The 27,074-nt window shown below is 45.1% G+C and overlaps 1 protein-coding gene, 1 long non-coding RNA gene and 1 other non-coding gene across 3 annotated transcripts; 1 reads left to right on the forward strand and 2 right to left on the reverse strand.

Annotated features, from left to right (window-relative positions):
• Positions 1–1,147: 1,147 nt before the first annotated feature.
• CCNYL1 (cyclin Y like 1) lies at positions 1,148–26,873 on the forward strand. Its single transcript, XM_015868196.2, has 10 exons — positions 1,148–1,620; positions 11,929–12,003; positions 13,253–13,287; positions 13,914–14,014; positions 14,812–14,847; positions 15,567–15,618; positions 16,565–16,684; positions 18,448–18,614; positions 22,142–22,304; positions 25,113–26,873. Exons 1-10 carry the CDS (start codon positions 1,398–1,400, stop codon positions 25,227–25,229), a joined length of 1,089 nt encoding a protein of 362 aa, XP_015723682.1. The 5' UTR covers positions 1,148–1,397; the 3' UTR covers positions 25,230–26,873.
• On the reverse strand, positions 4,606–7,886 carry LOC107316557 (uncharacterized). The gene is made up of 4 exons (XR_001556434.3): positions 7,808–7,886; positions 6,543–6,694; positions 5,925–6,100; positions 4,606–5,358 (listed from the first exon to the last, which is right to left on the reverse strand). It is a non-coding gene; the product is annotated as an uncharacterized LOC107316557 (long non-coding RNA).
• On the reverse strand, positions 16,536–25,113 carry LOC107316554 (uncharacterized). Its single transcript, XR_014948347.1, has 4 exons — positions 24,879–25,113; positions 20,475–20,631; positions 19,077–19,192; positions 16,536–17,514 (listed from the first exon to the last, which is right to left on the reverse strand). It is a non-coding gene; the product is annotated as an uncharacterized LOC107316554 (transcript).
• Positions 26,874–27,074: the final 201 nt, after the last annotated feature.

Below are 27,074 nucleotides of genomic sequence, written 5' to 3' on the forward strand. Positions count from 1 at the left end.
AGGCACATGCAGCACGGAGTCAAGGTGCAGATAAGAGCAGAATGTACAGAATTTAAAAGTCTTGGCCCTGCAAAGCACAATGAGCATCTGCAAAGAGCTGGTCTCCGTTGCTGGGACTGATTGCCAAGCTGATGGCCTAAGGAGCTGCAGTGTCCTTCCAGATATTTAGGGACACTCCTGGCTGCTCGGTGCCATTGGTGTGGGCTATAATACCTGCAGGTATTTGAGTTCCCCAAGAGTTGTTCAGACAGCAGCTGGTAGTGATGCCTTCTGGCTCTGCTCTCAGGCATAAAGCTTCTCACGGCTCTGTGTGGTGGAGGCTGGGCTGCACAGCTGTGTGGCCGTGTGCTCCAGCACCTGGCTTCTGCAGGAGTCAAACACAAATGTGCACGGATCTGCTGGCGAGGAACCATGGTGGGGAAGGCCTGGACTGGGCAGTGTAAGGATGTGTGTGGGGCAAACAGTGCAAGCACAGAGCAGAACCACCTCCCCGTGAGCCCATGAGCAGGAACATGGCACCCTGCAGTGCCCTGCCAGGCCTGGAGGCCTTCCCTTTTTGTGCCTGCAGCATGCAATGACATAGATGGCTCAGCAGCTGCAGGGTGGGCTGCAGTAAGCGGGCCCCTTGGCTTCCCATGTGCAGCAAGGGGGAACTGGGTACTACGTGTTCTCAGAATAAACCACAGCGCTGTTCCATCCCCACGTGTGGGAACACGGGTTGCTGCTGTCACTGCGATCTGACCTCACTCTGCAGCCCTGCCCGGTGCTGGGGCTGCTGGAAGCTCTCCTGGTGGCTACAGCTTCTGTTTGGGTTTGTTTCCCAGCTTGTGGAAAGTCACTTTCTTGTACATGGAAAGCGAAGCGAGCATACTGTCTCCCCACTGCGCACCAAGAGCCATAGGTGGTATCTGGGAGCAGAGCTGAAGGCCTGTGGAACAGCTCGTGTGCTGACGGCGGGCACCCAACCCAGGTGTTAATAGCACACAGGGTGTCGGGGTCCCGCTCCATGGGCGGCGCTGGGGGCGGAGCTGCGCGCGCGTGCAGCCGGTCAGGGCGGTGGATGGATGCGGCTGGTGACGCCGCTCGGTGCCGTTGGCGGAGCGCAGTCACGCGGCGGGGCGGCTGCGGGCGATTGGTGGCTGCGAGGCGGGGCCGCGCCTCTCGCCCTCCCCCGGCCCGGGGGAAGGTGGCCGCTCCGCCAGGGCCGTGGGTCGCCGCGCGCGGCCGTTGGGGCGGGCGTGGGCCGCGCCTCGCCGGAGGTGGGAGGCGACGGCGATGCGGCCGTGAGCGCTGACTGCCGCCTCCCTCCCTCGGCCCGGCGCCCTCCGCGCCCCAGCCCCCCCTCCCCCGCCCGGCGGCCGCGTAAGCCGAGGCCCGGCGGGGGAGCGCCGAGCTCCATGGGCAACACCGTCACCTGCTGCGTGTCGCCGGACGCCAGCCCCAAGCTCGGCCGGGCCCGCGGCGGGGCGGCGGCGGCGGGGCCCGAGCGCTGGGCGGACGCGTACCAGGCGGCGGCGAGCGGCGGCGGCTCGGGCTCGGCGGAGGCCGACTCGGGGGACTCGGAGCCCGGCGGCGGCGGCCCGCACCTCCAGCACATCAGCGACCGCGAGTTCCCGGATGGTGAGCGGCGGGCGGTGCGGTGCGGAGGGGCGATGTCCCGCCCGCAGCGCCCCTTTGTCCCGGCGGCGCCGTGCCCACAGCGGAGCGGGCGGCTGCGGGACGGGGACGGCGCCGCGGGGACCGGGAGGGCGGGGGCGGCTCCGGGCCGGGCGCGATAGCGGCGTGTAGAGCGGGGCCGGGCGGGAGGAAGGAAGGGTGTGTGGGAACGGGCGGCGGGGCGTTGCGGAGCCTGAGGGCCGTGACATCAGCCCTGGACGCCGTGATTTATAGCCCGGCGTGCGGGCGATCGCTGAGGGCCGTTTGCCTCACGGCTCCTTCGTGCTGCTCGGAGCCCTCCGTGAGCCCGTACCGCCGAGCCGTTCCTCACGGCATAGCACGGCTCAGCACGGCCCGCTGCTCCGGGCGTGCCCGGCACAACAGGTGGGGCTGCGCCGTCTGCTGCCGGTGCTGCAGTGGCGCGGGGTCACCGCTCTGCTGTTGGAACTTGGCTTAATCCAGTGCTGCACTCAGTATGACCGCACCTACAAGAAACAAGTGGGAGAAAACAGCTGTCTGACATCCTTAGCATAGGGTGGGCACAGTGACACTTAATGCCATCCCCCTAAGTTCATCGTGAGGGCACAAACAGATTTTTGGTGACTGGAAAGAAACTGGGTGAGTGAGGCTGAGGAGCAGAGTTACCCCTTGTGCCCAGATCCACACAGCTCTGTGCTGCAGCTGTGACTGAAGTGCAGCAGAGCAGTCAGCTCCCTCACCTGAGACAGCCGTGCAGCACTGCAGGGGAAATCATATTTGCCCATCGGGAGAAATAAAATCTCATTCCTGCAGAAAGGTACTGCAGAAGTGTCAGAACTCTCCTACACTCGTTAAGCAAGAAAGAACTGAACCAGTGATTCTGACTAGTCCAGCAGAAGTGCCTAAACTAAATAAATCTGCTCAGGAGCAGGGGTTAGATCTAATTGAACTCTATGTGATCATCTCAGCAGGCCAGAGTAATTAGGCTTAACTTTGAAATCATCCAGTGTACATAAAATAATAATACAAGAATGGTGGTATAATAGTTAGCCAAAGGTTACCTATAGGAGAAACTCACCAATCCCAAGGCCTTCAGTCTAGACGGAAAATGCTGAGGCTGGTCACCCAAAATCCACAAAGGAGCAATCTCCAAAAGAGATGCTGCCTTAGTGGTGGTCAGCCCTTAAATGAAGTCTAGGAGAGGCGGAGTCAATCTCAACCCCTTCTAGGGGCACAGCTTCACCTGTGCTCCCACAGCTGACCCGACACTTGCCTCAGCTGGTTAATCAGAGGTTCAGGCTGTGATTAACAGTTTCCTATACAGCCAGACATCAGAATTTCCACAAAGTAGGGAAGTACTGATTATGTTTTTTATCTAAATGAAAGGGTACAACCCAAGCTTAAGGTAACAGCTGTCAATCTCAAACCATACTTCTGTGGTGGTGGAAGGTTTGATGTTGAGGCTGGAGCTAACCCCCACACTGCTCAGCTGAGATGGTCTGAGTGTGAGATGGCTTCAAAGATCACCATGCACGATGGAAACCTGCTGCAGCTGGTGAATGCTACTTGTCTGCAGCTTTCTGGCTGATAGAACTATTTGGGGCTGCAGAAAGTATCAGAGTTTGACAGCTTTATGACAATACAGCTCTGTGTGGGGAATTCTTTGAGCATTATGAAGTGCAAACTGAACAGAATTGAAGCAGTCAGCCTCATAGCGTGATACATTACTTGTGGAGAATCGGAAATGGTGTGTTACAGAGCAGATGTAAGGTTGTCAGTGATACTGCTGTCTATATATGACTTTCCATGAAAATGTTTGATCTGTAAATGCAGTGCTTACAGATACAGGGGACACGTGCTTGGCCCTGTTAGCTCTGGGGCATGAAAGCTGTCAGCATAACAAACCCTGCGTGTTCCTGTGCTGCTGCACAACGTCACTTTGTTGCTATAGTGGTGGGTAGTTCATGGGTTCAGTTTTAGGCATAAATATTGTATAATTTTTATGAGTAATATGATAGGTTAGCTAAGTTGCTCATTTCTTCAATAAGAGAAGCCTTAGAACCCCTAGCTGGCCTTTTCTTGGGTACTTTACAGAGAAATGAGAATCTTTGGGGGGGAAAGTCAGCATCATCTTGGCTATTTCTGTTTTACCCTGTGCTGTTCTAGGAGTTAAGAGGACAGCTACACGTAGCAGGAAGCGTATCTCCAGGTGCCACAGAAACACTTCATTCCTTACATGTCTGTCCTTAAAGTTTGGTGTTCCTAAGTCATAATCCTTTTCCACTTGTGCTAAAATTTTTTCTTGTATCAGGAATGCAGAAGCTACCAGCTACACTTTGCATCCCATATATATTTATATGTGAATGTGTATATGTATAGCAGGCACAGCATGGTCCTTACAGGTCTGGGCTCTTACATGGGGGCTGCTGAGATACTTTGTGATACTTCTCCAGCCTACTGCTTAGCAGGCACCGTGTTTGACAGCTCTCAGCTTTTGGACATTAATTTGATTTTGGGGGTAGAAAAGGACAAATACATTGTGTGAAATACAGCATATAAATCTGAGAACTTAGGTTGCATCTCATTGCTACAAACGTACCTGCTGTCCCTGTTACCTGGAATATAAGTATGAAACAAATTTCTGTAGTGAAGTAGCACTTAATGCAGCACAGTTGTGTGCTACGGTAAGGAATTAAAACACTGAGTTTCCTGGTTTAGTTTTCAGCAGATGCTAATGTTTTGCTGTATATTTCAAACTGTAAGGCAAGGTTTATTTAACCTAAATTAATCTGAAAAGTACTGGCTATGGAAAAATTGGAAACAGTGTCTGTATCTGAAGTACTCCCAGGGGTTGAGGTACAGGTGATGATGGTCTGCTGGCTCCAGAGGCTTCTGGTCACAGCTGCCTGGGTCATCCATTGCAAATCCAACTTAAACCAGAAAATCTTGTACTTGCATAAAACAGGGATGTTACATTACAAGGTAAATGTTTATTTAAGGCAAAAAAAATGAAGGGTGAGTGGGAGGGAGACAAAGCATACGGAGAGACTGAAACTGTAATGTTGCAGAAGTTGGTTCAAATGGGAAGAGATCATTAGCTTTGCTGCTGAGAGAGTCAAAAGGATTTATTTAAATGTTATTATCAAGATCCTGAGGTATATAACCTGTTCTGTGCACAGCTTTTCTGGTTGAGCAGTAAATCTCTATTTACAGTTTGATGTTCAAAGGGGAGGTTGTGTAAAGTAAGTGGAACAAACACAACTTGGAGAACTGAAAGCTTCTTCTCAGTAGGTTATTGTCTTCTGTTAATGGTGAATATCAGAAGTGAGCATAGAGCTGCTTGTTGGTCACTTAGCTGTGCACCTTGATCATTGCTTCTGTGTGCAGCTGGGATTGGCCAGAATGCTTTCCTCTCCAGTTTCAGAAGCAGCAGCTCTTTTACATTAATGTTCCATTTGGGTTAGTTTGTGCTTCTTACTGCTTCTTCTGAGTGAGTGATAACTTCTTACAGCTGATATTTGCTTACCAGATCCCCATGCTCTGCATAGGTCTAGGTTTTTGTATGTTCTTTGAAGAAACCAGAACAAGGCCTTGCTGGCAGTCTTCTCTCATGTGCTCTTGAAGATAGGATCTCTGTCCACCCCTGCTGTTTCTGAGCACAGGGGCTTTGTTGGGACTTGCCTGATGCACCAGAGCCAGGTGGGGAATTGCTGACCTGGTGGTCTGATAAGACAGCATTATATGGTATCTCCCCCAAAGAATCAGGAGGTGGGGAATGAGGGGGCAAAGCAAATAAGGACCAGCAGAAGCAGCTCCACAGAGGAGGGTTCTCCAACAAGGAATCATAGAATCACCCAGGTTGGAAAAGACATTGAAGATCATCAAGTCCAACCACAGCCTAACCATAGTACCCTAACTCTAACATCCCTCTGCTAAATCCTGTCCCTGAGTACCACATCTAAACAGCTCTTAAACACATCCAGGGATGGCAATTCAACCACCTCCCTGGGGAGCCTATTCCAGTACTTAACTACCCTTTCTGTAAATAAGTGTTTCCTAACATCCAACCTAAACTTAGCTTGGGCCATTTCCCCCCATCCTGTCACCAGTGAGAAGAGACTTGCACCGCTCTCACTGTAAGCACCTTTTAGATAGTGGAAGAGAGCAATAAGGTCTCCCCCTCAGCCTCCTTTTCCCCAGACTAAACAGCTCCAGCCTCCTTGCCTCTCCTCATAGGGCTGATTTTTCAAGCCCTTCACATGCTGACTAGGCCTGATCCCCTGGCTGACCTTTAGTTGATCCATGATGGTTCCTGAGATTATCCAGTCCATAACATTTTCCCAGCCACCGAGGTGAGACTGATGGGCCTGTAGCTGCCAGGATCATCTTTCCGACCCTTTTTGAAGATGGGCATCACATTCACCAGCCTCCAATGCACCAGGACATCCCCAGTCAGCCAAGACTGCTGAAAAATGATGGAGAGATGTTAGGCAACCACATCCACCAACTCCCTCAGCACTCTAAGATGCAATCCGTCTGGCTCTACGGACTTGTAAACATCCAGCTTTCAAAGCAGGTCCAGAACCATCTCATTGTGGATCATGCAGGGCATATTCTGTTCCCCCTCCCCATCTACCAGTGCAGGGGGGTTTGTTCCCAGGGAGGTACAAGTTTTACTATTGAAGACTGAGGCAAAGAAGGCATTAAGTACCTCAGCCTTATCCTGATCCTTGGTGAGCAAGTTGCCCTCAGCATCTAACAAGGGATGGAGGTATTCCCTAGCCTTCCTCTTGCTGTTGCTGTGTTTATAAAAATATTTACTATTCTCCTTTACCTTAGCAGCCAAGCTCAGTTCTAGCTGTGCCTTGGCTTTCCTTATTTTCTCCCTGCACAGTTTCACTACATACCTGTAATCCTCATAAGTAGCACGTCCTCTCTTCCAGAGACCATAAACTTTCTTTTTGTTCTTGAGATCAAGCCAAAGTTCTCAGGTCAGCCAGCCCGGCCTCCTTACCCATCAGCTCGTCTTTCATGATTTTGGGATGGTCAGCTCCTGCGCCTTTAGAACAATTTATTTAAAGTATTCCCAGCCTTCCTGGGCTCCCACACTCTCCAGAGTTATCCTCCAAGGGACCTTCTCAGCCATGGTCCTAAAGAGGCTCCTTCACCAGCTGTGTCAGGAAGTTATCTCCCACACATTCTAGGAACCTCCAAAACTGTTCCCTATCTGCTGTATTGTAATTCCAGCAGATGTCTGGGAAGTTGAAGTCCCCCACCAAAATGGGGGGGAGTGACCTTGAGACCTCCCCCAACTGTTTATAGAGCATCTCATCCACCTCTTCATCCTGGGTGGGTGGCCTGTAGCAACACATCAGTGTTGTTGGCCTTAACTTTTATTCTGACCCATAAGCTTTCAACCCTATCATCACCATCATCGATTTTTACATATCCACAGTCTTTTTCAACATAGAGTGCTACACCACCGCCTTTCCTACCTAGCCTGTCTCTTTTGAAAAGCCGATAGCCCTCAGACACAGCACTCCAGCTGGGGGAGTCATTCCACCACATTTCCATGAAGGCAACTATATCAAAACTTTCTGAACACACAACAGTCTCCAGCTCCTCTTGTTTATTACCCATGCTGTGTGCATTAGTGTAAAGGCACCTGAGCTTGGCCTCCTTGTGATAAGCAGCAGCCCTAATACCCTCATGACCACACTCAGGTGTTTCCACAGCCACCAGCTTCACACCAGCCCTCATGATTTTCCTACAAAGGGGCAAGTCCTCCTCCTCCTTCACCAAGGGCCAAGACCTTGGGGGCTTAGAAGCATGCTCCTCTCCCACAAGCACAGGGACATTACATATAGTCTCCATATTGGTGACCCCAGCTACATCCCCAACGCCCTTTATACCTAGTTTAAAGCCCTTTGGATGAACCTACCCAACCCTCATATTAGGACCCCTTTTGACTGGTGGGAGAAGCCACTCCTATCCGTCACTGGCTGGCCCAGTCTTGTGCAAACAGAGCTGAGGTCAAAAAACCCAAACCCTGCTGGGCACACCAAGCTCGGAGCCAGGTATTGATCCATTGGCCCATTATATTGAGTCCCTCATTCTTCCCTAAAATGGGAGGGATAGAGGAGAACTTGACTTGTGCTCCCAAACCCTTTACCTGATGCTCCAAAGCTCTGAAATCCTTTTTTGGAGTCCTTATGGAAGTTCTTCCTAGATCATCACTACCAACCTGGAATAGTAACAGGGGGTAGTAATCAGTGCACCAAACTAGGGAAGGAAGTTCCTTCCTCACACAGCCGCTAGGAACTAGGGGCCGATAGGGTTTGATAGCAGCAATCAATCTCCCTCTCAGAGTCCTTTATGCTCTGCAGCCTCTCCACCTCTTCCTTTAGGTCAGCTACAAGGCTGAGTAAATAGTTTACCTGGTCACATCATACACAGCCTCTGCCTCCTTCACCCAGCACAGGAAGCGCCCTGCTCATGCACTCAGTGCAGCCAGAGACCTGCACACTCTCACGAGAGCTGCCGGGCTGCTCTGTTCGCTTGGGGTTCCCTGGGTGAAAGAACCTTCCAAACACCCCCCCCAACCACGCAGCCGACCGGGACGGCTCCGAAGCAGCTGACGTCGGCGATCAAGGACTTCTTCCGGGCGTGGCTCCCGTTTAAAGGGTGGCAGGCAGCCCTTAAATGAGGTCCGAGAGGGGTGGAGCCCATCTCTCCCGGTCACAGAGCTGAATTGCCTCCCCTGTGCTCCCAGTGCTGGCCAGGACCTTTCCCCAGGTGCTGCATCAGATGTGGAGCAGTGGGAGTTTTTGTGACACCCAGTGTGGTGGGGCTGTACTGAGCAGCTGACTAACAGGGAACTGTGTGAGGTAACAGAAAGCAAGGAAACAGCCTGTTAGAAGGAAGGCTGCTGCAGCTGTAGGTCTGTATGTGTTTTCCCAAAGGCACTCATATGTACAATTACACTGCTGGCATACAGGTCAGTGCAGGCAGAAAACAGAACTTACAGACATAACAGTGTCAGCCACCTCATGCTGTTTCCCTTTGTGGCTGATCAGAGTGAAAGCTTGTTAGCTGAAAGCCTGTTACCTTTTCAGATGCATGTACATAGTATAGGACCCTGCAGGTCTCAGACATACAGTCTGTCTGGTACCTCCCCTGTTACTGACACCAGGACATGAGCTGCAAGTGCTGGTGCTCAGAGCTGCACAGACAGGACAGACTGCAGTGATTAGGCTCCAGGCAACCCATTTACAAGTGTCTGACCCGTTTATTCCCCTGTGCTTGTTCCTTCTCAGTCTACTTTGCTCCCTTCTTTTCCCAGCTTTTGGTCTTCCCCTTAAATATAACATAGATCTTGTACAGCTCCCAAATGCTCTTCTACATCATTCCTTAATGAGCCCTGAATACATCGGTGTCCCTCAGTGGGTAAGGCAGTTTGAGCAGTGTTGACCCCCTCCTGTGTGTGTTCTGATACACAGGTTATGGGCTGACTGTCCTCTTTGGTAACCAGGAGAGTAGCCTGGTTGGAGTGCTCCGTGCGTGCTCCTTGTATTATTGGGCTTCTTTACATCTCCCTGGGGCAGAGGATGAGCCTTTAATCATATGGCCTAACATCCTGCCCCTGGAGGCCAGAACTAGCAGCAGCACAGCTGGGGACTGGCTGCAGGGGAGCAGCTCTGTGGAGAAGGGGCTGTGTGCTGGTGGATGGCACACTGATCCTGAGCAAGCTGTGTGCCCCTGCAGAAAGGAGGTCAGCAGCATCCTGGCCCATGTTAGCAGGCAGTTGTCCCCTTTTCCTCAGATATTATTAGACAGAAGCTACATCCAGCTCTGGGCCCCCAATACTCTTGTATTGTATGAGAGGTACTGATAAACTGGAGGGAGTTGAGTCCACCAGCATCCTCTAGGGCCTGGAACAAGTGACTGATGAAGAGAAGCTGAGGGAGCTGGCCTGAAGAAAAAGCCAAGTTTGTCAGGCATGTCTAACAGGAGTTTGTCAGTACCTACAGGATATGCTGGGGTGACATAGCCAGGCTTTTTTCACTGGTCCGTGGCAGGGAGATGAGGCATCAGGAGGATAGAAATTGAATCAAGAAGTTCCAAATGGTTATAAGGAGACACCTTATACTTCCATTTCTGAATAACCTCTTCCTCAAATCCAGAAAGTTACTTGAAATTTATCATCATCAGTGAATTCTTTATGTCAGCCTTTTTTTTATAATTTTATTTTTAGTAGGGTGCTAACACGAAACTAGAGTTGGTGTCCAAGTTGTCTTTTTACAGTTATTTTACAATATCTATTTGTAATTATTTACAAAATATTATGCTGGGTTGTTGTGGCCAAATTGCAGCACCTGGAACTTGGTCTTGTTGAACCTCATCCCATTGGCTTCAGCCCAGTGATCCAGCCTGTCCAGATCCCTCTGTAGGGCCACGCTACCCTCAGGCAGGTTGATGCTTCCAGCCAACTTGGCATCATCTACAAACTTAGTGAGGGTGCACTCAGTGCCCTCATCCAGGTCATCAATAAAGATATTGGAAAGGACAGGCCACAGCACCACCCCCTGAGGAGCTCTACTCATGACCAGTCACCAGCTGGATTTAATTCAGTCCATCACCACTCTCTGGGCTCAGCCCTCCAACCAGTTCTTTACCCAGCAAAGAATGTATCTACCCAAGCCACAGGCTGCCAACTTCTGCAGGAAAATAGTGTAGGAGACAGTGTCAAAGGCTTTGCTAAGTGAAGGCAGACTACATCAACAGCCTTTCCCTCACCCACCAGGCAGATCACTAGATCATGGAAGGAGATGATGGTTGGTAAAGCAGGACCTGCCATTCACAAACCCAATGCCGGCTAGCCTGACCTCCCATTAACTTTTAAAACCTGCTCAAGATGATTTTCTTTCATAGCTGACAATGGCCTCTTTTGAGAGGGAAAATTCCTGGATGAAAAATTGTCACATTCCTTAATGGATGCTGGCTGCTGTATTTGTGTATTAGAGATTCATGGCTATCGTGGTCTGCATCCTGGACCGGTGTCAGAACAATGCCGCTGGACTAACATCAGTGGTGTAAGCTGAGTACCTGGAGAATATCCAGGCCTAGGTACTGATGTTGTGTGCCAGTGGGAACTTGGAGCAAGAACTCTTGGGCATCCATGTTCTCTCACAATTACATTCCATCGCTGACACCTGAGGGCTATGTCTGTGCTGTGGCTCAGTGTGGAAGCTTCTCAGTGTGGCAGCAGCACAAAGCATTCCTGTCACTAAAGCTTCCAGCACCAAGACAGTCTGTGTGTGCTTGGCTGCTGTTCACCTGCATAAAAAGCTCTTAAGTTGTTTTTTTTTCATGAAATGCTGATGGTGATTCTTAGATAACTTTGCAGTTGTCACACCCTTAGAAAAACACTGGTGTACTGCCTTGGAACACTGATGTGCAGGTTTGTGAGCTTGCTTGCTTTGATGGTTAGCATGATGTAAATGGCACACATGAATATGAGAACATAAATTGCTGAGAGTTTACTCCTTCTGGGATCCTCTTGTTAGAGTGATGGTTCCTTTACAGGAGGTAGCATGTGCAAAAACAACAGCAAAAACAGCTGCTTGCAGAAGTCATGCTAGTGAAGATCAAAATTCATCATGACATTTTCAGTAGTTCACTCCTATCTTAATCTAAGGGAGTAATCTATCCTCATCTAGTGCCCCCATTACTTTGTTGCAACAAAGGATTAAAGCATTCGTGTTGCTTTTATGTAGCTATGTATTAGCTGCACAGAGTTTTACTTGAAATTCCATAATAGTGTTAGATCCGTGTTTTGATAATTAGCTGCACCCTAAGTTACTTGCTGAACTCCTTGCAAGTCCACAAAGATTATTTATTGACCCAACTGGATGCATAAAGCGTAGGGGGGGAGGGGGAGTAAAGCCCACAGCGTCTGTTTCCATAACTTCAGGTCTCAGTGAGGTTCTGCCTTTCTGCCTGGTACTGAGCCCAGGCTCTGCATCCAGCTGCCTGCCCTGGCTTGGTTCTGATGGACACCGTGCTGCTTCAGAGAGGCGTGGTGGTAGGAGCAAGTCCGCAGGCTTTTTTCTGAGAGGAAAATGCCAGATTTTTGTTTATCTTGGCAAGAGAGAGATTTTGCTTGAGAGCTCATTTTGTGTTTCTGATCTCAGTTCCATCACTGAGCTTGAGCACTGTAAGACTGGATGAGGACTTTGCAGTAACCCTAGTCCTGTGCTGATGGCCTCTCCTTTTCTGTCCTTTCTCTTTCAGATTTAGCCTTGGAATCCAATCCGTCTGATCATCCCAGAGCAAGCACAATTTTCCTGAGCAAGTCTCAAACAGATGGTAAGCAAAGGTTTTTTCCAATTAAAAACTGGAGAGGAAAACAGGAAAAAAAAAAATAGCCTATTTTAATTGCATACCATGAAAACATTTGAATTAACTCAATTCTTTCAAGACACAGGGATGAATAATTTCCACGTTAGCACAGAAATGTGCCCATAGGCTATTTACGTAATGCTGAAGAACACTTGTGGTTTTAAAGACTGACATATCAGGAGATTTCTGAGCAAGGTACTTGGCAGATGGAACTCAAGCTTCATGCAGTAATGTTGGGGTTTTTTTGTTTCAGTTTTGTTTTTATTACCAAGAACTCTTAAAAACTTCCTTTTTTCAAGTTAAAGTTTAACAAAATAGTTTTAAGTTAAAAAAAAACAAAGAGTTTTATGTGGGGAATTGTAAGGCTAAGCCACAAGTCCTGATCAATTGCTTCTGCATGTGTTGTTTGACACCATACGAATGGCTTAGCAGCATAATTATTCTTGAACCCTGTTTTAATTACATGGATGTATTGGGATTTTCAGTTTCTTTGCAGAGCCCTTATTTAAATCAGAAAGTCACCTGTTAACAATTACTGTAGTAGAGGTGCTTTCATATTGCATAAATGAAAAGTAATTCTGACAACACTAAGGCTTGAAGCTGCAACTCAAAAGGAGCTTAAGATGATGCTTCTGTGCCTTTTGTAGTTCTTGTTTGAAGCATTTTTTCTAAGCCTGTGTTGCACTTGGGCTGATGGAAAGCCATAGAATCTTCTACCTTGGAGGAGCTTCCTCACAGTGCAGCAGTGTTGTTTTGGCAGTCTGTCACTGCTAATACTGCGAGTGGTGAGATCATCACTTGTGTCAGCTTTGCAGCACTCAGGTAATCTCTGAGCGGAGGGAAGGGGCAGTAGTGTGATTCCCTAGAGGAGGTGGTACAAAAGAAGTGCAGGCCTCTTCTGGGGTGGCTTCTGAAGTGTGAGAATGTGCCCTGCTTACAGGTGATGATTGTCTAAGTGCAGTCCTTCATGGAAAGGGTCCGTCACCTGCCCAGAGTGGTCACATGTACAGCTTGTTGCACTGCTCTCCTTTACCAGCACTGTTTTGCTTCTCTGATGTTCTTACAGCAGCTGAAAGTTAACCCTGGTCTCTTTTTTAGAAACTTTTAATGCTCATGTACTTGAGAAGGGTAGACTAATAGAATGATGTTATTGAATGTAAATCAGGATTGCATTTTAGAAACTTTTCAGTTCATATCCTTTCTCCATTTTTTCTAGTGCGAGAGAAGAGGAAGAGTAACCACATCAACCATGTGAGTAACGCTCAGAGGTAGCGCTGCCATTTAGGTAACATGAGTACACAAATTCCAGAAATAACTGTAGTAGTTGTACGTATGTAGTCCTGCGTCCATTCTAAATCCTTGTTAGAAAGATAAAACTGAATTGTCTTTGCCTGTCTTTAAAAAAATTAAGCATAATATTACAGCACATAGAGTGGCTGATGGCAAAAGGAAGAATAATAATGGATTCTGTTGTATCATTGCTGAGCATTCCGAAACAGTATAGGATAAAATAAAGTCAAACTGCCTATGTTAGTATTTGAAACAGGAATAAACTGAAGACTGAGACCTCAGATCTGATAAGAACAGAGTAGAGGAGAACTGAGAAAAGCAGAGGATTTGCTGCTTTAGCTGCAGCTATTTCTGCTGAAAAGTACTCCTCTGAAAACGTGTTGTGTATTGCAAGAGGTGGCTTATAAGCCTATGTTATACAAAGGGTGTTCCAAGCAACTTGATGGCCATGAGGTAACGTGCACATCGGGAGCAGTCATCTTCAAAGATCTCAGTAGCTACTTTAGGTTTAAAGCCAGTATTCACTGTGGTAAACCAAGCTTACAGAATCAATCTTCATGAATTTCTTTTCTGTTCTTCTCCCTTAGGTTTCTCCAGGACAGCTTACAAAAAAATACAGCTCATGCTCAACAATATTTATAGATGACAGTACGGTCAGTCAACCTAATCTTAGAAGCACAATAAAGTGGTAAGAACCATTTGTTATCGACAGGGACTAAGCCACATCTGTGTGGGATTTTGAGGCATTGTCTGTTCCAAAGCTAGCCATACAGCTGAGCGATAGGATCGCAGCTTTGCTTGGTCAGGTTAGTCGTGGAAGGGGTGTAGGAGTCTGGGTAATTGCAGACTACTGAAGCAGGGTGGTTGTTGGTTCTCTTTAAAGCTACAGAGCTAACGTGTATTTCAGATGAGTTATCATACACTTGAGAACCAGAACCAGTGCAGAAACGTGCTGGCATTTTGGGTTATAAAGTATATACTGGGAGGAGTTCAGTGATCAAATTGTAGATCTGGGAAAACTTGAATTGGATTTTGTAGGAACTCTCAGGAAGTTTGTAGCAGTGTTTGCTGCTTGCCAGTGGTGTTAGTCTGCCCTCTAGTGGATAAAGGTGGGCTGTTGGCTTTGGTTTTAGTTCCAGCCTGCCTATGTTTAACATATGTCCTGGTGTGTTTAATTGTTACCATGCTTCAGTTGTGAATAGTCCATGCTTTCAATAAATATCACTTAATCACAGTGAAGGTGTGTGCTTAAAATTTGATGTAACTAATTCATGGCACAAATATCTGTACCATATCTACCAGCAGCTTTGCTAGCAGATCTGATCTAGGTCATTTCTGTTGAAAGAACAGAAATGTGGCATGGGGTACTCAGGAACATGAGAAGACGTAATAGATTTTGAACAGTTTGCCCTGAACAACAGCTTTTGCAGTGGAACAGTCTGCACAGAATACGCCTTAAGACTTCTTTTCTCTTTTTCTTTTTAGTGTAACATTAGCAATATTCTACCATATAAAGAACAGGTGAGTGAACTCCAGGGTTTGTTTTTATCTGAAACATAGGGATTTTATTTTTGAGCCAGGGTTGTGGCCGTGGTGTTTCAGTAACAACCAGTTGTAACTTAAAGGAGATGAAAAAATCTGGAAACTTGATGGTGTATCTGCCTTCTCTTTGTAGCCCCCCCTAATGGTCAGTAAAATACCTGTCCAGTGGCACATGTTTTTTCAACAATGAAGCATAAGAAGTCAAAGCAGGGAGAGTGAGAGAAGTACACTTAGCTCGCCACAAACCAGCCTTTAGATTTGGTTTGGCTTGTCCTGAGTACAGAGGGAAAGATTAGTTTTGATGTTGGAAGGAACACTGTCCTGTGTACAAACAGCCACTGCCATTACAGCTAATTACAGCACACTTCAAAATGGAAGCCGCCTTTCTAAAATAATAAATGCCATTAATGAGGTGGTGTCACATTTTAAGGAGGAAGTGCACTGGGTATAATAGAAACGATGGCTTCTGTATTTGGACTTGCTGGTGAGATCATGGGTTCATTGTTTATCTTGTTAAATATTCAGCTGTAAGATCTCATCATTAAATGCTTTGCAAAAATGCAATATAACTTTATTATTGTTTTAGGAAAAGTTGAACTGTAAAAAATGTTCCTTTGTTCTTCAACGAACAGCACGTTTTAGTGGATCATAGCATTACCAATGAAGTCTTGATGTTAAAACAGACTTTTGCTTTGCAGAGATTCAGACAGATCATTGGATATTTTTGATGAAAAATCTCATCCTCTCACAGTAAGTGTTTCTTTCTTGAGCCTCTGTGTATGTGTTACTTTTTATCTTGATGTGTAGAAGAGACCAAAATATATTAACAGCAGGTCAGAAGCAAAATTATTTAACATTACATGTTCATATGGCAGGTACAGTGCAGATGGTGTGCAGTGGATTTCTGGTATCAGCCACACCACCCTTTCTCAATAGTGCAACGTATGTTATTCTATGCATCAGCATTATCTGGAATAAAAACAGATGTATTTAGAGCAAGCACTTGCTAGCTCATGTATATTTCAAATGAAAACTGCTCGTCTATTTTCTTCTTTTAACAATATTTTAATTGGTTAAAAGTCTTTCCCACTTGGATGGATCACTGTATCCTTTAGGGAATAGTTAAAAGTTTCTTCTATCATAGTCCAGTATAGAGACAGAAATATAGTAAAGACCATGCATCATGCTTATGAGAGGAAAGGTAATAATTACTTCACAGTGTCTACAGCAATAGTGTTTGGGGCCTAGTACCCATTGTTCTTTAATAATTAGCTGCACGCGTTGTTCTCTAAAGATATTGCTTAACAGTCATTTTAGCATTGCTTTTACAGATTAATGTATTTCTAAGCTTGTATTCTCTGCTGTATTTAGAAACAGCATCACATCAGAGTTGAATCTAGCTGTTGGTTACCTTTGTTATCTTTCTGGAATTTCTCAAGAAAAACTCATGTAAAGACTTTTCATGCTCTGTCCCATTAGGCAACAAATATATCAGCCAAAGCTGTAGTGTTTCTAAGTTTGTTTCTAATATTCACAACATTGCAATGCTGTTTGTTTCTTTCAGTGTATGATTTTGTTTTGCTGCTTAGATGGGAAAGGTTGTGTAAGCTTCTGCTTGGTGAGAAGTAACAGTATGGCTGTTCTTCTCGGTTAGTAGTAAGACAGACTTTCAGTAATTCAGAGGACTTTATTTCAGCGGGAAGAAGTTCCAGATGACTACTACAAGCACGACCCTGATCACAAGCACATCTACCGCTTTGTTCGGACGCTTTTCAGCGCTGCACAGCTGACAGCTGAATGTGCAATAGTGACACTGGTAAGAGATGTTCGATCACTGAGCCTAAAGCTTTTGGAAAAATTTTTCCCCTCAGTGAATGAACTGGGCTGAACTGAGATATTACACTGTCTCATGAAACCATGTTAATAATGAAGATGCCATACAACAAGATCATTAGAAAATATTTCCAAGTAGTCACAGAAGTGGTTCACTTAAAAGGATCTTAGATTTCCTGTATTTGAATGTGTAATACTTAATTACTTGTCCAATCAGATACTTATTAATTTCATAATATATATAACTCACTGAAGAAGCTCAAGAGAGGCAAAACATGACATATCATAAGCAGTGGGGTGTACTAAGACCACACGAAGTCATGTTTTATTTCTGTGATACAGAGGACACATTTGAATTTGTATGAACTGGAACAGCACAAATAACATGCTCTAAGAGGCTGAGAATCAATAGTGCAGCAATTCCAGGAGATTAACTTTTCTTATTATTATGCCCTTCAGTCACGGACACCTTTCTGTCTGCTCCCTTTTTCTCTGTTTTTCTCTCTTTTCATTTCTTTTTGGACCCCTTTCCCCTTGTGACGTGGAGGTGCATGGAGATTGAGAGCAGTAGTAACAGAAGATCATCTCACCAGAGTTTGCTGTTTGCTTTCCAAAAGCAAAACGGGTTTAAAAAATACCAGTCTTTATGCACATGCATATGTTTCTATGCCTGCATGTACACACACACACACAAATAAATACCTGAAGGGAAAGGGAAAAAACACAGCCTATATAATCACTGCATTAGAAGATCTCTTCAGTTGTGCTTTGTTGCATACTAAAGTCTTCATTGTGGCTTGTCTGCAGAACAATCTGAAAAGAGCAGAATAGAACTATCACCAAAAGACAATGTGGCAATTAAACAGGCTCAGTTTCCACTTCTCCAAAGACATGCAAGCAATTTGACAGAGCGGGGTGATATTCCCCAGCAGTCTTGACATCTAAAGTATTTTAAAATGGAGCTGGTTTTTAACATAATGTGGCCTTTACCACTAGGTGGCTCTGTTAATACAGGAAAGCTTTTAGTCCTCTTGAAAGCTGTGAGCAAAAGATGAAGAAAGCGTAGGGAGACCCTGGTAAATAGGGGTTGATGCTGCCCACAGACCCATACAACAGCTTCCTGCACCCACCAGGTTATCTGAGGTTTCACTGGGACGTTTGACCCGGTTTAGGTAACAGAATAACAAAACCAGGAACCTGTAGCTCTCAAAAGCTGTGATTCGGAAGTGTAAATACAATGGCTACTTCAAAAACAATGCCTCCTGCTTTATTCTGCTGGCCCATGACATCAGAGGTGGATGTTGGTGGTACACAGAAAAAACACGTTTGTTGATGGTCGCTGAGCATTTATGGAGACCAAGCAGTGGATGTGAGCACAGGGAGGCAGCAGGTGGTGCATTTCAGCAGGAGCAACAGTGAGTCGCCTCTGCTGGTGCAGATTTTTACGAGCACAGCACACAAGCTCCTGTTAGTTACTGGAGAAAACACACAGCTCATGGTAGTGGCTGTGTCTCGCAGATGAGAACTTGCTCTATCAGACAGTGCTGTTGTGCCCTTTGTATCTTTTGTAGTTTCCGTGGAAATAAATAGGAGGCATTATTTTCAGAACAACCTATGTAGTTATCACCAATAATTTCTTCTAGACAATAATAATGAGATAATGTAGTCATATTTGACTGGATTGTTTGATCAGAAATCAGCTCCTGTATCCCACATGTAAAACTGTTTTGCTTTTTTTTTTAACAGGTTTATTTGGAAAGGCTTTTAACGTATGCAGAGATTGACATCTGCCCTAGTAACTGGAAGAGGATAGTCCTAGGAGCTATTCTGCTGGCGTCTAAAGTGTGGGATGATCAGGCTGTTTGGAATGTGGATTACTGCCAAATATTGAAGGACATTACTGTTGAGGACATGTAAGTTGCAAGTTTTTACAAATCTACAATGTTTTCTAAATGGCAGTTGTCATGAAGGTGCCATTTTGAATGCCTGTCTCTGGTGCTACAGGATACACACAGTGCATCACTGTGTCAGGCTTCAGTACCTCTTTTTAGCCCAGGAAACTATGCTTCAACTGTCTTTGAGAGAAATCTTTATTATCATTTCTGACTACTGAGGTAAGTGACTTCAAAGTTAGTTTTTGATAGCATTGTTCCCCCACTGATGAGCCTTAGGACTTGCTGCTTTGCATTGGCACAACACTGAGTCCTGTTTTTCAGTCTTATCAAAAATCTTTTTGGAAAATAGAAATTATCGTCTCATTCCATACCTTTTTTGCTTAGAATTAGAAAAATTGCAAAGTAAGCTGTAACCTGTGACTTAAATGTCTGCTCCTGCATCCAGCCAGTGCATAAGTATTTCAAGGTGTGAATTCTTACCTGATGCTCCTGGAAGACGAGTGTTGTTTCTGTTGGTATCTGTGGCTCTGTGTCTTGCATCCAGCTCTTGCTACTGGTCCTCCTTGTCAGATGTGTTCTTAGACTTGCCTATAATGCTGGGAAGAAAATTCCAATTCTTAGTACTGCTTGCTCATGTCGAGCTGTTTCTTGTATGTATTCTTGTAGCAGACACAGGTTCCAGTTTCTGAAAACTTTGGGATCCGCTCCTTTATTCTTTACGAAGTCAGCGTTAAGCCCTATGGATTCTGCAGTTTCAGAGGATGTTCAGAGAGTGTACATCCACTATGGGCTGGAAGCATGTTTGTGGGGAGTGGATTTGGCCCTAATATTTCCTGTTAAATTTCCTTTAACAAAGCTCTCTCTCCCTCTCTTCGCTTCCTCCTGCATTTCTTTCATAACGATGGTGGTAGAAATACTAGGTTAGCTTAAGTCATTCATTCTGGTCTTAATAAACTTTCTGAGTTTTATCACACTGTGATTGTACATCCAGGCCTACGTAGTACAAGTCAGTTCTAGTACAGGAGCAAACAGGCAGTAGCAGTTTGCACATAGCACTGGTAGGCTCCTCTGTCAGATATTCTGTCCTTGCCCAATTCTATTCCTTGGATTCAGCTTAGAACTAATGTTTAAAATACAGTATTTATCTAGGACTCCTTAGTAAAGAGGAATGTTCTTTTCTGTTTTTCAGGGAATAAAGTAGTTTTTGGTTTTTCCAATTATTTTGCTTTACAAACAGCAACAGGAAACATAATATCTTGTTTTATAGGTACCTCTTGTCTGGGAGTTCTTTGTCTCCAGAAGCAGGGCTATGCCAGCTGTGCTTTCAGGAAAGCATAATTAGTGATTTTATGCAATGTACATCTTCACTCAGCCTGGCTTAGAGTGCTTATTGCTCTGAGGAACACACTTGAAGCGTTGCTGCAAATAGCTCTGAGATGGCTGAAGTGAGGTCAGCGATGCTGGGAGCACCAGGGTATACATCTTGCTCTTTTTGATCTGTCTTCTTCTAGCCCTCCTTGGGACAAATCAAACTGATAGCACTGAAGCATCTCTAACAAGCAGGATGTTTATTCTCTATTGCTGGTGCTGGGTCTCCTGAAATTGTTGGTACTTACATTTTCAAAGCGGGGAGGAGAAGGGAGAAGATTTTAGGCTGCTGCTTCTCCCCCAGTTTGGATTTTTTTTCTCTGAGACCCCATCTAATCAGAAATGGTGTTGACCTTTGAATTTAGGTATGGGCAGAAACTGCACAACTCCCTTCAGTGTCTGGGGTGCCCAGCCAGGCCTTGCACTGCCGCAGCAGGGCAGAGTTCACTTATCACAAATTGGGTAATTTTACCACAGACAGAACCCTGGAAAACTGCTTGAAATACTCACCAAAACTGAGTTTTAAGCTTGTAACACTGCCTTCAATTCATGGTTGGCACCGTGCTTAATTGCCAGCTTTCGTAGTTGTAGTTTTGTGGTGGCTTTTTGTTGTTTGTTTTCGGTTTTTACTGAAGAGGTTTTTTGATTTGGTTTTATTTACATATTCCTATGGGAGGAAAAAAATCAAAGGAAATTAAACAGATATTTGGAAGTCATCCTTTGTCAAAACTTGCTTGCTTTGATGGGAGTGAATCCATAATCACTGAAAAATTAACTGTGCAGCTGCTAATCTTGCTGTGATTGCTTGTTAAGGGGACACATGCTGTTCATTCTTTCAGACACACGTATTTGTAAATAAAGCACAGGAAACACATGGGAATTATGCTTTCCCAGGTTTTAAACCACTATAAATAGACTTGTTAATCCAATGAAGAATTGTATTTTTATACAATTAAACCAGTGTAGTGAGTACAAAAGGGGCAGTGAAGAGCATTTATTTGCAGGATAAATCAAGCTCTGATCAGCTGATCATCAAAACATTATCTGATTTACATTTCTATAGGCTTATGACCATATGAACAGGAAATTAATTTTGGCACTAGGTTCAATGGTACTCAAGTCCACTATACTAGAAAGAAGCACAAAGCTGCTATTGATATTGACACCCACCATCCAGTACAGGACACAGCCTGGATGGTTTCTGGATTTATTTCCCCCTTCTGATAGGTAAAACATCCATCTTAAAGCTCCCCCTGAATCAGTGCCCCTTATTCCCCGGTGTATTTGCAGTTGACTTACTTACAGAGTTGTCAGATTCTGTAGATAAAGGTCTGTTCCCGGTAACACAACCACTGAGTGGTTTGGGTACCACTCATTTCTTCCAGGTTTACTTGTTTATTTACATCAGGAAAAACTTCTTAGCTGACCACAGTGCAGCAGCTGAAATGGCCTTTTTTTGTGGCACAGCGCTTTCCTCACTTTCCTCCAAATATTTTGCCCAGTGAAAACAGACGCGTGAGTAAAAACTGGACAGTGCCCTTTAACGCAGTACTTTGTTATCCTGCCTAATGCTATTGAGGAGAAAATTCCTTCTCCCACCTAATGCTGCTTATTTATTTATTTATTGGAGATGAATCCATGTTGCTTCAAGAGGCTTTTTTCTGTGAGATAATAGCAGCAGCTCTTCATAGATCCATTTGTTGCCGTGGTGATCTGCCTACTGCTTTTGTTAGTCGGACTCTACTTCAATAAACCCCCTTCCTGTTATCAGCCTGGTGAAAATGTCTGCAAGTTCTTCAGAGCTAATAAACAGCATACATCATTCCTTTCATCTGATCACTATAGCGTGGGGCTGTACGAGAGAGTGAGAATGGCGCATGAATTGTACAGCTGCTCTAATGGAACTCTGAAGAATGAGCCTCCTGGTCAGCCCCGCGAGTGCACGACAGGGCACTACCTTTCTCTCCCAGCTGAAAGTGCCAGGACCCGAAAGCTGCACCTTGTTTCGAGCACCAGTGAATGAACCATCTCTTGAAACGAATAATGCAGGCCTCTCGATGACTAGTTCAAAGTTGCTGGTTTTACAAATAGCCTAGAGGTCTCCAGTTGTTCTGCTGCTTTGGGGTTTATTTTCCAGCTGAAACAGTGTTTTTTCCTTTGTTTTCTGTCTCTCCTAGGAACGAGATGGAAAGACACTTCTTGGAGCTACTGCAGTTTAATATCAATGTTCCTGCCAGTGTTTACGCCAAATACTACTTCGATCTTCGCTCCCTAGCAGATGACAATAACCTGAGCTTTCTGCTGGAGCCCCTTAGTAAAGAGAGAGCACAGAAACTGGAGGTAATGGTCTGAGGTTGGCTGCGCAGGGGACTGTTGCATGTGTGTGTGTGTCTGTATGTAGTAGGAGCATCTGTTGCTAATCATATTAAGTGGCAGTTAGAAAAACTAAAAAGCTTTTAGATGAGTGCATTGCAGGTGGATTTAACCCCTTTCTAGCTGCAGCTAGCACTTCTAAAACCATGCCTCAGCTAAGTTAGTTCTCCAAGGAAGGAATGGAAGTCTAGCAGATCATTGAATAAAGCGCATGTTATATGGGGAGCTATAGTTCAGCTAGGCTACTGAAGACTGAAAGGATAGTGTCATATGTAATGGATTGTCTGTCTTTCCCTGCTTGCAGTCTGTATTCCAAGCACCGAGAGACAGTCACACTTGGACCTTTCTAAATACTACCAGCTGAAGGTTTCCCACTGCATCCCATTGCACAGCTGCTTTTAAATCTAGAGGGAGTGCTCTTGCTGCTCTCACGGTTTAATAAACCATTTGTTAGGGGGACAGCTGCAGAAATAATGTTTCTTTTCACAATCTTTAGAGCCTCACCTTTCCAAAGAAATGTTGTTTTAAGACAAACTTTTAGAATAGCTGCTTCTTAGGAACACTTCAGCATGTCCAGAGGAGACAAATACAGATGACAAATACAGGCAAATACAGATGACTGGCCCCTTTTGCTAAATGGAGAAGGCTGCCCTGGCGCAAGTCCCCGCAGCGTTCTTTCACGTGGAGGCTTCATGTTAAAGAACTTAAGCAGTGTTGAACCTTCTTCCTAGTTGGTGGATATACATAAAACATTTTGAAAATACCTGTATCACCTGGGCTCCCAGGCAAAGCTTACCTGTTGATAAATGCAACCTTTCAACTGTCAGTTGACAACCGTGCGTATGTTTTTGTTAACCTTTCAACAAAGGCATTAAATGTGGGCCCTGTGTACACTGATGCCCTATTCAGACAGGGGCATTCTGCAGGATTATTGGCTCTTATTGTTCTATTGTCCACTTCCAGTAATTCTACCAAGTGCCAGTTTTTCCAATTCCACTTAGAGGTGGTTGAACTTTGGTAATAAGCCCGATCCCTCCTGGTCCTTTGGAATGATAGGTATGATAAGCCTACAAATTCCTTTATTTAAAGTGAAGCAACGCAGCTCTTCTGCTTTGTTTCACCCTTGTTGCTCACACTTTAAGCTAACACTGTCACTAATTGTAAATGTGGTTGTAGGTCAGTTCATATTCCACTGAAAATTGTTTACTGAACTGCTCAGAGCCTATGGCATAAGTGGATGATTTACAGGTTGTAAGCCTGTTTCTTTGCTAACATTTGGGGGCTCAGTGTTTAAAAGCAGAGTAATTTTCAGTAGGGCGTGTGATTTACCATAACACACCCACTAATGCACGTACATAGGGCACTTTGGTTTTTAATTCTAAAGCGTGATAAATATTTAAACCATTTGCTAAACTTTTTAATTCTACCTTTCTGTTAGAAGTATTTGAGGAGCAGATAGGCACCGCTATGAAGCAGTGAATTAGTATTCCAGGGACTGAAAACTGATTTATAACATATGGGTTACTGGGGCTAAATATGTCAACACAGGTTGCCTTATGATTGATGTGCTAGAATTAAAACAGGATGGAGAGTCTGTCTGGTCTTGCACCGGGAGCTCATACAGCCAGTGTCTTAAAGAATGCCACTCTTGAGCCAAATGCATGCCTCCAGAAGGTCGGCAGAAATAAATGTAAATAATTATTTTAAAATACACTTAGGGGTTTATTCATGCTCAGAGTGCTTTTTCACCTTTTGAACTTCCAGAATGCTGGGCTGTGTTGAATGGGTGCTGCCTTAAAGGGAAGGTGTAGGCTTGTAGCTGATTGTAGCACTCTGAAAGTTTATCTGCTGATAGGCAGTAAATTATTAATGGCAGTAAATGTTCAGGACTGAAATTCAGTTCAGCCTTTTGTATCCTTATTTATTTGCAGTGATCATGCCTGAAAGCTTCAGTCAGAAATGGGCTTTGCAGGGGAGGACACGCACCGTTTTCTGCACAATCATGTGTTATACGGGAAATAATTAGGCTGGCACTAAAAAGGCTGCACCAGAATAAAGGCAGCTTGACTAGCTAAATAAGCAGAGCAGAGCAGAGGTAAGCCAGTAAGTGGCTGAAAAAACAGTTAAATACGAAGTTGTCCACATGCGTGGATATGTAATAGCTGTATTAATGCCCCAGCTATTGCGGTGCCATTGAGCAGAGAGCTGCCCTCCCTTCTTGACCTGACCATATGAGTGGTCTTTGGTGGGAAAAGCAGCCTGCAGGAAATAGTATACAGAAAGTAAAGGGAAAATAGAGGTCCTCGTACACTTCTGTTTTCTGGGCTCACTTGTACTGAGGACCAAGGGCGGGATTCTTGAGGGAGTGCAGAAACCATTTTGGCTTGAGCCTTTCCTCTCACAAAAGCCTTTGTGCATGTTAGTGCTGTTAGAAGCCCAAACACCAGACCTAGCTACTAGGTACAATTTGGAACAAAACTTGCATGAACTTGTAAGTGTAAAACAGATCCAAGTTTTCTGTTAGATTCCAACGAGACTCACCTTTTTAATGTCTTGATTCCTAATGGGTAAGGTTCTTGATAGCACGAGGAGAGACCCCCTTAATCTTCTCCTTCCAAAGTGGTAGCTGTTTACTGACTTTGCAGGTAAAAAAGCCAGCAGTGTCACAGCTGCAGAGTGCCCATGCTGTTGGTATGACGCTTTGTAAATGCTTCCTTGAAATGTTCCAGCTTTTCTAATGTGTACTTTCCTTTTGTTTCCAAACGTGCTACCCAGGCCATCTCCCGGCTGTGTGAAGACAAATACAAAGACTTGTCAAAAGCTGCTATGAGACGATCTTTCAGTGCTGATAATTTAGTTGGCATCCGCCGTTCTAATGCCATCCTCTCCTGAGGAGAGACAAAGGTGCAGCACCGTGAACCAGCGCCCACACGAATCGGAGGAATACCACCACTCCATGCACACAAGTCAGTGGTGATGGTGTCTTCCAGCAAAAGGAGAGGAGGGGTAAAATTAGCCAAGGGAGCCCAGAGCTTGAGGAGCATATTTGGTGCAAGACAAGATCTTTGTCAGATCAGCTCTCTCCTCCTTTTTAATTTATCCAGAGATGCAAAAACAAACTTCTCTCCATCTTTTCCCCACAGATGTTTGCTTACTATGTAGGCCTATAGCTGTGAACTCTTGAGGTTTTTAATAACAAGTAGTTTTAAATTTTAGAGTTTAAACACTAACCACATGACTATAGTTACAACGTTCTTCCCTCCTCTCCCCTGTCAGCCAGAGTCTCGCCGCATTCGTACTTCAGGTCAATGCGGTGTTAAAAACAAAACAGAACGCGGGACTCTTTAAAGTATCAAGCCACTCTGGAGCTGAAAACAACAGCCTTGACACGTGTTGACGGTTTTTCCCTGGTTTGGCTACTAAAAGCTGCTATTACTGGTGATCTGTTCATAACCAAGAAGCTGCACAGCAGGAAGGAATCCCAACTCTGCACCAACAACTTCACTCCAGTAGATTGTCAAAGGACTTGGTATGTTTTGAGTGGGGGCAGAGAGGTGGTTTTCTGTATTGTTAAAATATATAGGGTCCATGCTGCATTTCTTGTGAATTACGGTGCTTCTCTCATTTTCTAATACTTGTTATTGCTCTGGAAGAGACGCAATCTGTGTATTTTTTCTGAGGCATTGAATGAGAAAGTTGGTCTGGAACTATCATCACCATCCCAAACAGCGTAGCAATCCAGTGGTGAATGGCATGTGTGCAGCACTGCTTCTCGAGTTCTACTGCAGATCTCTTGTGCTATATACAGTGGAGTTCCTAAACCTGACATTGTGTGTCCATTTGGCTCCCCTTGAGTTTTTGTTTCTTGGGAGGGACTTACAATCATGATAAGACAGAGTTTGAGAATCTCAGACTACCTGACCAGGTAGATTGGGGGAAAAAAAAAATAATTGAAAATGATCAAAAATATTTCTGCAAAACTTTTTTTTTCTTTTTTCCTCCAAAGTGAATTTTACCTTGTGTAACTGCTTTTGAGGCTTGGGTTTTTGTTCCTTCTGAGACTTTGGAATGGACCTTACTTTCAGGCTCTGAAACTGAACTCTGAACAGGATAAGTATTACTAGACTCTTCCTGTTACAAGTCTTTGTAATATCTTCCCTTCTTGGATCCAAATAGATTCTAGGCTGTTTGTCCTAGGAGCAGATCTCCCTCCAAATGGCACAGTTTCTGTGCACTTCATCTAGCCAAGGTCCAGAAACTCACACTGAACAGTGAGTCCACGCGCTTTTGAGAGCAGGGGGTAGGGAGTGGGGGTCTGAGTGTAACAATTAGCCTGGCTGCACTCAGCTGTTAAAATGCTGCATACTGTCTTTCGTGGTATGCAAATACGCCAGCCCCTGGCTCTCAAATCCTTGGAACTTGGCACTTCAGGTATTGATCACAATTGAATTTTGGAAATAACGCTACATCTTCAGGTGGTTTTCCTTTCTCATGTTTGTATTAAAAGAAAAGCTAATAAACTCTATTTTAATTAAAGTTAAAGGTAAATTGTGTGTTCTGTACAGTTGTCTGATTTAATTCCCCTTCTGTTTGCTGCTGTACTGCTTCTTTCATGTTTGAGAAGCGGAGGGCTGCGGAATCAATGTGCATTAAGGGCTCCCCTGTCATTTTGCTGAGGTTATTGGGAATGTCTGAAGCCCACAGCAGAGATCACTGGGCAACTGTGAGCTGCTTGCC

Source organism: Coturnix japonica, chromosome 7 (assembly GCF_054131305.1).
Source record: "Coturnix japonica strain WE chromosome 7, WE-NBRP24, whole genome shotgun sequence".
NCBI lineage: Eukaryota > Metazoa > Chordata > Aves > Galliformes > Phasianidae > Coturnix > Coturnix japonica.